Consider the following 9,194-nt stretch of genomic DNA (forward strand, 5'->3'; position numbering starts at 1 on the left):
CGCTGGCTGCCTCTGCATCACCTATTTGCAGTACTTGGGCATCAACATCTCCGCCTGGTCTATCACTGCCTTCACAGTGGAGCGTTACATTGCAATCTGCCACGCCATCAAAGCACAGCTCCTGTGCACCGTGTCCCGTGCCAAGCGCATCATCTCCTCACTGTGGCTCTTCACCTCCCTCTATTGCCTCATGTGGTTCTTCCTGGTGGACACGACTCAGGTCACCTTCTCAGATGGGGCACAGGTCAGCTGTGGTTACCGGGTTGCCAGGAGACTTTACATGCCAATTTACTTCTTGGATTTTGCTGTTTTCTACGTCATCCCATTGGCGTTGGCGACTGTCCTCTACAGCCTCATCGCCCGCATCCTCTTCATGAGCCCCCTGCCCCCCACGCCGCAGCACTCCTGCCTGGGCTCCGTGCACCAGGGTGGCTCCTTCAAGCTCTCCTGCCAGGGCAACAAGGGGGCCCTGAGCTCTCGCAAGCAGGTAGGGGCTCCCCGCCGGGCTGGGCCATGATGGAGTGCAGGCAGCACTGCTCAGTGCTTTGAGGGGCACTCTGGCAGGGGATGGAGTGCCTCAATATTTTGCTTCCCTTTGTGGAGGGAGTGGAGAGGGTTGATTTGCTCCACAGAAGCTCTCCCAAGGCCAGCTGGAGTTTGGCAGTTTTGGCTGAACTCAGCAGAATAGGACACAGCTCCAGCATCACTTGGGTGAGGCAGGAGTGCAGGGCTGTTTGCTGGCTAATAGATTACTGATTGCCTGAGGAGGGGAGTGCTGGGTCACATTATGCTATCAGAACTTGCCTCCCAGGCAAGGTCTTGGGCAGGTGACCTTGGATTTAAAGGAGTAAAGCATGAGGAGAGCTGTCCTCCTGAGCCCAGCCCTGGCTGCAGCCCCTGGTTCCTGCAGCTGGGGAAGGCATCTCGGTGTCACAGTGGTGTGTTTGCTTCTCCGTGACTCCTCTGTCATTCACCTGCCTGGTCACTCCCCAGCTCCTTCTCCTCCCATCTCCTTCTTCCCTCATTCCTCCCCTTTTTCTGTCCACATAGACAATTGCTGTCTCTTGTGCTATCTTCTTGGATGGGTTAGCAGCTGGTCATGGGACATTGTTGCCTCCTAGCTGGCCATCTGCAGAGTGTCCCATTCTCATTTCAAACTTTGCATAGGCAGAGACATGGGCTGTTTTAAAGAAAAGGGCTGAATCTGGGAGTCTGGCTTAAGCTCCTGAAATCACCAGTTCTGTTGTGATTTTGAATAAGCAAGATCTGATTTCCAGATAGCCTGAAATAGGCTTCAGCCTGAGCTCATGTCCTCATGTTTCCAACTCAGTATCTCATTGCCTGACTTGCAGAAGAACCTCCATTCCCCAGGAGAGACTGTTTGGTCACAGAGGGGAAGTGAACAGCTCAGAGAACGTGTATTTCTTCATGAACTTATAAGCCTTTCCAGTTCAGCTTTTTCTCCCTTTTTCTCCAGCATAGTAAGGTTTAAAGAAAGTCCTGACTTCTGCAAAAGCAATTCCCTGCTCTCCCAGGGTTGCTGGCTGCTGCGGGAGCCTCAAGCAGGGCGTTTGGCACTAAGGTCTCTAGATACTACAGGGCAGTACCTAAAGGTAAAGTCGATGGACTTCTCCTCCCAGAGCAGCTGCTGCAGGGGCTGTGCCGCTCTCCCACACAGTGCTGTGCTGTGGAGGGGCTGTGCCACACACAAAGTGCTCCAGTGTCATTAGGATGAGTGGCTGAGGCTGTTAGTCCTGCTGGGGCTGCATGATGAGCACTCCAGCTCCTGGAAACAACTTGTGCTCTCTTTTACACTGGGAGTTTTCTTGAGATTGTCATTATCTCCCAAAGTATCTTAGCATGCAAAGACTTCCCCTGGCTGGCCTGACATCGCAGAGCTGGCACCATTAGGTACAAAGATAGCACTGAGTTTTTAAATTGTAAAGTAGTTTCCCAGGGCTTCCAGCTATGGTTTGCTGAATGCTCTTCTGACTTCACACCAGCAGCTCTTCAAAGCAAGCTGTGTTGAAAGTAATGGAGGAAAAAAAACCCAGTTGTGCCACCAGTGGCATGTGGGACAAGTGCCTGACATGGGAGTTGATATCAAACCATTCTTGGAACTGCTTTTTGCCAAACAAGATTAAAAAAATGGAATAATGAAGTTGCCTGAAAGATGGCAAAAGGTAATTGAACAAAATGGACAATATCTTGTTTAATACAGTTTTTGTTTCCCATGAAAAAAAATGCCTTTCATTTACCCAGAAAAAAAAGAGGGGAAATTACTTTGTGGCTGACCGAATAGTTAGAGCCTGCTCCAGAACCAAGAAGTCATCCTGAACCAACCAAGAGCCATGAAACAGCAAGTAAACTGCAGCTAGACCATGGTCCTGAATCAACAACTAGTCCTGAACCAACTCCTGAACAAACAAGTGAGCTAAACCATGATCCCACTTCGGAACCACCAAGCCACCTAGAACCGGATGCAGAACAAGCAGGTGACCTAGAACCATACAGTGATCTAGAACCGGATATAGAACAATAAAGTGGGCTAGAACCCTACCTAGAACTGCAATGCTCTCTAGAACCTGATCTAGAACCACCTCTCTGACAAAACCTCCCCCTCGCTTCATACCTGCCCTAGAGACAGCACCAACACCACACTCACTCTACAACCAACCAAACCCTGAAACCCACCCTCTGGAAGCGATCTGGACTCCGGGGCCAACCCAGACTCTAGGGCCCTGGCCTAGGTATGAGGTTCAACAAGACTGAGTGCACGGTCCTGTGCTTGGCTCACAACAACCCCATGCGACACTACAGACTTGGGAAGAGTTGCTGGAGAGCAGCCTGGTGGGAAAGGATCTGGGTTTGTTGGTCAACAACTGGCTGAAGATGAGCCACAGTGTGCCCAAATGGCCAAGTAGGCCAATGGCATCCTGGCTTGTATCAGGAATAGTGTGACCAGGAGGACTAGGGCACTGGTAAGGCCACACCTCTAATCCTGTGTTCAGTTTTGGGCCCCTCACCACAAGAATGTCCTTGAGGTGCTGGAGAGTGGCCAGAGAAGAGCAATGAAGCTGGTGGTGAGTCTGGAGCACAAGCCATATGTGGAGTGGCTGAGGAAGCTGGGGTCATTTAGCCCGAAGAAGAGGAGGCTGAGGGGAGACCTTACCGCTCTCTACAATTCCTTAAACGAGCGTATAGTGAGGTGGACGTTGGTCTCTTCTCCCAAGTAACAAGTGATAGGACAAGAGGAACTGGCCTCAAGTTGCACCAGGGGAGGTTTTGGTTGGATATTAGGAACAATTTCTTCACCAAGAGGGTTGTCAAGCCCAGGGAAGTGCTGGAGTCACCATCCCTGGAAGAGTTTAAAAGATGCGTAGATGTGGTGCTGAGGGACATGGTTTAGTGATGGACTTGGTAGTGCTAGGTTAGTGGTTGGACTTGATGATCTTAAAGGCCCTTTCCAACCTAAATGATTCTGTGATTCTTTGATTCTACCAGAGGTAGCATAGGAGACTGCTTTGATAACAAATGCTGGTGGTCTCCAATCTGACAAGGCAATGAGGAGGCTGCGAAAGTGAGGCATGTGTTATCAACGGGGAAAATTGAAGTGAGGGTGCAGCTTCTTTAAATGACAGTTACCGTGTAGATTAAATCAGTAAAGGCATCATTAGAAATGATGTTTAATTTTAGTCCAAAACAGCAGTAGCATTACTGTTTGACGGGCTTCACATGTGCAGTGAGAGCTTCACAAGACCCTGCAGACAGAGGCTGCGTCCCAGTGACACAGTGAAGCAGGACCCCAACCCTGCAATCACCTTTGAGTTTGTTGGGATGATGGTGCACAAGCATCTGCCAGATTTCCATCACAGACCAGTAGTGCAAGGGTGGTTTGGCTCCCGGAGGATCTGTCAGCCAGGAGAGCAGAGAGGGATGGGAGGGTGCTGGGTATGTGTAGATCAAGTGGTCCCTCTGATCAGGTTGCAGGCACCCACATCAATGCCTCTCCTCTGGCCTCTCTTTACATTCAGAGGGGAATCGGCTCTTCCTGGCCCTGTCCCCAAAGTCTCCTGGGAGATGCCCAAAAAAGGCTACCCCAGAAGTGACCATTTTTCTCCCTTGACTCTAAAAGCCTGGATATCTGGGGGTGTTTCACTCTGGAGATGCAGAGTTTGGAATTAAAATTCTCACTGTGTGCTCCTACGCAGTCCCAGCGCTGCACAGCTTGCTTTCCAGAGCATGAAGATGCTGCTGTTCCCTCACTGGGGCCTCCTCTAAAATGCAAGCGTCCAGAGCAGGACAAGACAAGGCGTGAAGATTTGCTGTGTTTATCACCTATAGAAGCAAAGCACCGCAAATATGAACGCCAGCCACCTCCACACATGTATTTCACCTGCCGAAAAGGGACACTAGAGGGAGTGGCATTCCTAGAAAAGGATTCTGCAGCTCAGGATGGTGGTGTCTGGACAAGGAGGGGCGACACTGACTGAAGCGTCTGTGCCCTCGGGGACAGGGGCAGAGGCTGGACACAGCTCTGCGAGAAGGAATGGGTTGGAAGGGCTGTTTCCCCACGGTGGAGAGAATGAGTGTGAGTTTGGGATGGACCGCTAGGTTTTATTCAGTGGAGACATCATGTGTTGACACAGCTTTGCTAAAGTCACACCCAGGAGAACATGGTCTGTAAGGACGGTTGCCTTTAAAACGCAAATTTCCATCTTACAGCAAGTTCAGAGGAGGACTGCCCGTCCGAGCTTGTGCTCTGGATGCAGTGTCCTCTGGGAGCACTCAAGGCATTTAGTGAGATAGAGGTAATCAATCCTCGTGATGCTGTTTCCAACTGGGTTCCCCTCCTAGGACAAAGACAGCTTTTTCACAGGGCTGCTGGACGCGCAGCAGTAAGGGGTTTTTGGATAACATCCCTGTGTGGTTGTCTGCGGTCTGGAGGGAGCAGTTGAGACGCCGGGAAAGCGCTCGCTGGCACCGACGGCATTTCCATAACAACCAGCTGAAAAGCAGGGGCAGTTATGGCTCAAAAAGCAGATGAATCACTGGTTCTTTTCCAGACTACATTTCTTTTGATCTCAGAAAGGACAGGACTGAACTTATTTTTCAGCCTTATTAGGATATGCTTCCCCTGGTGTTGTCACTCGGGTGCAGAGTTCAGAGCACTTCACAACCATCGTGGTTTCCTGAACAGTAAAACAAGGCAGAGTTACAACAGTCAAAAAGCCAAAAGACACTTCTGCCTCAGGAGAAAGTACGTGAGCAGTATTAATGTGTTAGCTTTAAAGGAGACATTTTGACCATACAGAAACCTCCTGGACAGAAGGGACACCTGCCAGAGAGCAGAGCTATGTGTATAAATACACCTAGCTCAGGGATTTATTCTTCCCAGCCTTGTGGGATGTAACTTTGCATCTCAGGAACTGAGACAACCACTGAGTGAGGAGTGCCTGTGCAACTTAACTGTGTCCTTAGTAAGGACCTGCAAATGTGTGGTATTTCACTTTCCCGGGACAAGTTTTGCAGCAATCCTGCTCCCTAGGACTGCTGAATTTGATGGAAAGACTGCCACCAACCTTACCCCCCAAAACAGCTCTTTAACACAGGCCCTTCCAGGCAGGATGGGAACGTGTTCAGTCTCTGCATGGGATGGAAAAACACAGAGCCTGCGCTTATCTCCCAGGAGGAATAAATTTCTTAGTAGAGGGAAATTAAATTCTCACTGAAATGGTATTTAGGATCACTTAAGCTGAGGAGTTGGTTACATTTTGCTGTAGGGTTCAGCTACTAGCACAGTTCTGTTTAGATCAACTTCATTCAGGTTCTCAGGAATTAAAACTCAAATGAATAAAAAATATGGCAAAAGCAATTCTCTCTGCAAACCTGAGAAGTGCGTCTGTGGAAGGCAGCAGGCTGGCTGAATGCTCTGTCACTGCCACGTCTATTTGCTATAAAGATATATATAGAGAAGTAGAAAATGCAGGTCCCATGCATATGCATTGGTCATGTGACATAGGGTGTTGAAGCAAAATCTGTGCCTTTCTCAGCTGATCTGGTGCCAGGAGCTCACATTCCCAGGTTTTGCAGTGCAGACCACAGCAACACAGTCTCACCACTGCTGTCAGCATGCTCCTTCCGTTGGCAAGGGCTGGTGGAGCCTGGCTTCCCCTGTCAGCCTCAGTGGGAGGCAGCAGCTCCAACCGCGATGGTACATAGAGACTTTGACCATGGTCAACTGTGTGACAAGCAGCTGCTACCCACTCCCAGCCTATCTGTTCAGCAGTAATTCTATAAACCTGATTATCACCCTAGCAGTTTCACACTAGACAGGGTGGCTTGAAACCAGAAGCTTGTGAGATGGCTCTTGCCCTTCTGCATCCAACCAGCCCTTGTAAATTTAAAAGCTCTGATGTTATGTTATACTGACACAGCTTGTACAATCTCTCATATCTTTCCCAAAAGGCAATAAGCTGCAGTAGCAAGCATGCTGCAGTCTTAACAGCATCCTCAGCATTCACTGTTACCACTGCAAGATCTTGTTCTGGGAAGTGTCCTCACATTCCCATTAAACCACACACAGCAATACACTTCCATTTCAGCCTCAGCTTTCTTGTAGTCCCCTTCTTGTAGGGCAAGTTTTGTTGCCACTACCAATCACCCCCAATTTCCACTCCAAGCATTAAAGGAAGGCATAGCTGCTTGTGACTGTGTTAAAAAAAAAAAAAAGCACTCCAAGAAAAGCTGAGAGACTGTAAACGTGACCCAAGCATTTATTTCCATATTGAGAACTGGAGTCATTGCACAACTCCCTTTCTGACGTTTCAAACACCACTGCCTTAATATGCATGTGTCATCAGTGTTTACTCATACTTTCCTCCTTGGAAACATGTGTATTCTGTAGGTATTTGCTGGAGGATGATTGTCACCTACCAGAAGTAGCTGTCAAAATCATTAGGATCACTGGAGTTTCAGTACAAAACCCCATTTTCTTAAACCAGCTTGAGTCAAGCTGAAGGCAATTACTCCTCACTTCTGAATTTTCAATATCTTCTTGTTCCTAATATGTTAATGTAGTGCTTCCCTAGTGTGCTGGAAATTCAAATAACCCATACCAATTAGCTAAGTAACTCCCACATCAGCACAAGTAGGAATTTGTGTAAGACTCCAGGCAGTTTGCTCTGCTCTCAGTGCTGCTCTGAACCAGGAACATATTCCTGGGAACAGCGTCGCTGACATAGATCCTGGACAGGGAGCTGAGATATACCCCATGGCATCCCCAAAAGTTAGGACCCTACTTTTGCACAAGTTAGTTTCCCCATTGATTTATTGTTATGTGAAATTATCAAATTTGCTTTGTGGTACAGAAATTCCCATGATTATCCCAGCCCATTTCCACACTGGTGATTGCGTGCCCTAAAGAGCTTTAAAGGCTCTTCAATGGTAAGTGAAAATTTGTCATTTAAGGAGCTTGTTTATGCAAGATTGTTTCATGAACAAAATGAATTCAGGGAGGAATAACCCCATGGTTTGTGTGCCTATTTTAAATGCTTAAAGAGAGACATAAGCAATATGTAGACGGAGTTAACTGTCTGCACCATTTCTCCAGGTGGGAAAGCTCTGCTGGAGATTTAGCATCACCTGACTATTTGTCTTTTTGCATATCCCCACTGGCAAGGTGACCAAAATGCTGGCTGTGGTGGTGGTCCTCTTTGCCCTTCTGTGGATGCCTTACCGCACACTGGTGGTGGTGAACTCCTTCATAGACCCTCCGTACCTGAACATCTGGTTCCTCCTCTTCTGCCGCATGTGCATCTACCTGAACAGTGCCATCAACCCCATCATCTACAACCTCATGTCACAGAAATTCAGGGCTGCCTTTAGGAAGTTATGCAAGTGTGAAGAGAAGAGCACGAAGAACCCCACGCTGTACAATGCCCCGGTGTACTATAGCGCTATGAAGGACTCATCACGTGACAGCTCTGATCACAATGTCACTGAACAGGAAGATCTGAACAGTCTCTCTGCGCTTGCAAAGAAGAATAAGCCTGCCAAATAAATCCTAGGACTCTGAAACAACACAGAGCTATGTGGCTGTATGCACTGCGTTGGGAAAGTGCCAACAGAAATTGCTTCGGCATTGCAGCAAGCTTAATTTAATACCTCTCCAGGGCATTTAACAAAACAGATTCTTAGACGCAAATGAATTTGCTTTTCCTTAACGCTAATTCCTTCTTGTTTGGTGAAGTGTTAGACATGGGTCAATGTTTAGCATCTTTAAAGAATCTGTAGTTAAATATATCAGTGCAACACTATTCATGCTACGTGCAAGTGTAACTGTTTGTTGAGTTGGGCCAGGACATTCAAAAGAAATCCAGGAAGAGAAGGGCATTCAAGGAAAAAAAGGCCATCTTTCTGCTGGACCAGGTTTCTTACAGGCTGAGATTCGCCTACCAGAATTCATATGGCTGTAACAGAGACACCCTATGTGAGCTGCTCCTCCAGAGTCCTTGTAGAGCTAATGATGGGGACAATTGGGCACTTCCAGAAAGCAACTCCTCTCATCTCAGTGTAGTCCTCTGAGGAAGACACATACTTCGGAAGGTGATGTATGCCTCTGAGATGTGACTATTTCTCTGCATTGACCGTAAAGGGAGTCTCTCAGGTGGAGAATACGTTAGGAATGACTGAAGTTGGGTGTCATGAACCTCACTCCATGCTTCTGAAATACTGCAGTGCTTGTAGCACATACACCCAAGGTCCAGACCAGTTGGATTTGCTCCAGCAAAATGAACAAACTGATAGGAAGTGTTCCCTAAGGTAACAGTAATATTTCCAACATTGTGGACTAAGCTTCTTTTGGATAATTTTACCTTTTCTGTCCAAATTCCTCTAGTTGCTTCAGCTGGATACCATAGCATTGCCCAGTGTGGTGTAGCTGCATAGTGCTGAGCAGCATTGCTCTCCATCCCAGCTACAGCTGCATTTCAATAGCTGGTGAAGCAATTATCTTATTTCCTGAAAATAATTTGTGAAAGTCCACAAAGTGTTTTGTGATGTGACACAAAATACATTAACAATAGTCATTGCTGTTGTCATCTCATGAACAAAGTGCATATTCATAACCTGAGGCATATAAGAAACCAGCCCAAGGACACTTGCCCCACACTTACAAGAAACCATCTAGACTG

General features: G+C 47.7%; 1 protein-coding gene across 1 annotated transcript in view; it reads left to right on the forward strand.

Annotated features, from left to right (window-relative positions):
* Positions 1 to 8,062, forward strand: part of LOC104536285 (thyrotropin-releasing hormone receptor-like) — a gene marked incomplete at its 5' end in the record, with an annotated part of 8,356 nt that extends 294 nt beyond the window's left edge. The window contains 2 exon segments of the mRNA XM_010178850.1: positions 1 to 487; positions 7,682 to 8,062. The exon segment at positions 1 to 487 is cut by the window's left edge and continues 32 nt beyond it. Of these exon segments, the coding sequence (XP_010177152.1) occupies positions 1 to 487; positions 7,682 to 8,062 (868 nt within the window).
* Between the last annotated feature and the right edge of the window lie 1,132 nt (positions 8,063 to 9,194).

The sequence above is a fragment of the Mesitornis unicolor genome, unplaced genomic scaffold, assembly GCF_000695765.1.
Source record: "Mesitornis unicolor isolate BGI_N332 unplaced genomic scaffold, ASM69576v1 scaffold41562, whole genome shotgun sequence".
Taxonomy (NCBI): Eukaryota; Metazoa; Chordata; class Aves; order Mesitornithiformes; family Mesitornithidae; genus Mesitornis; species Mesitornis unicolor.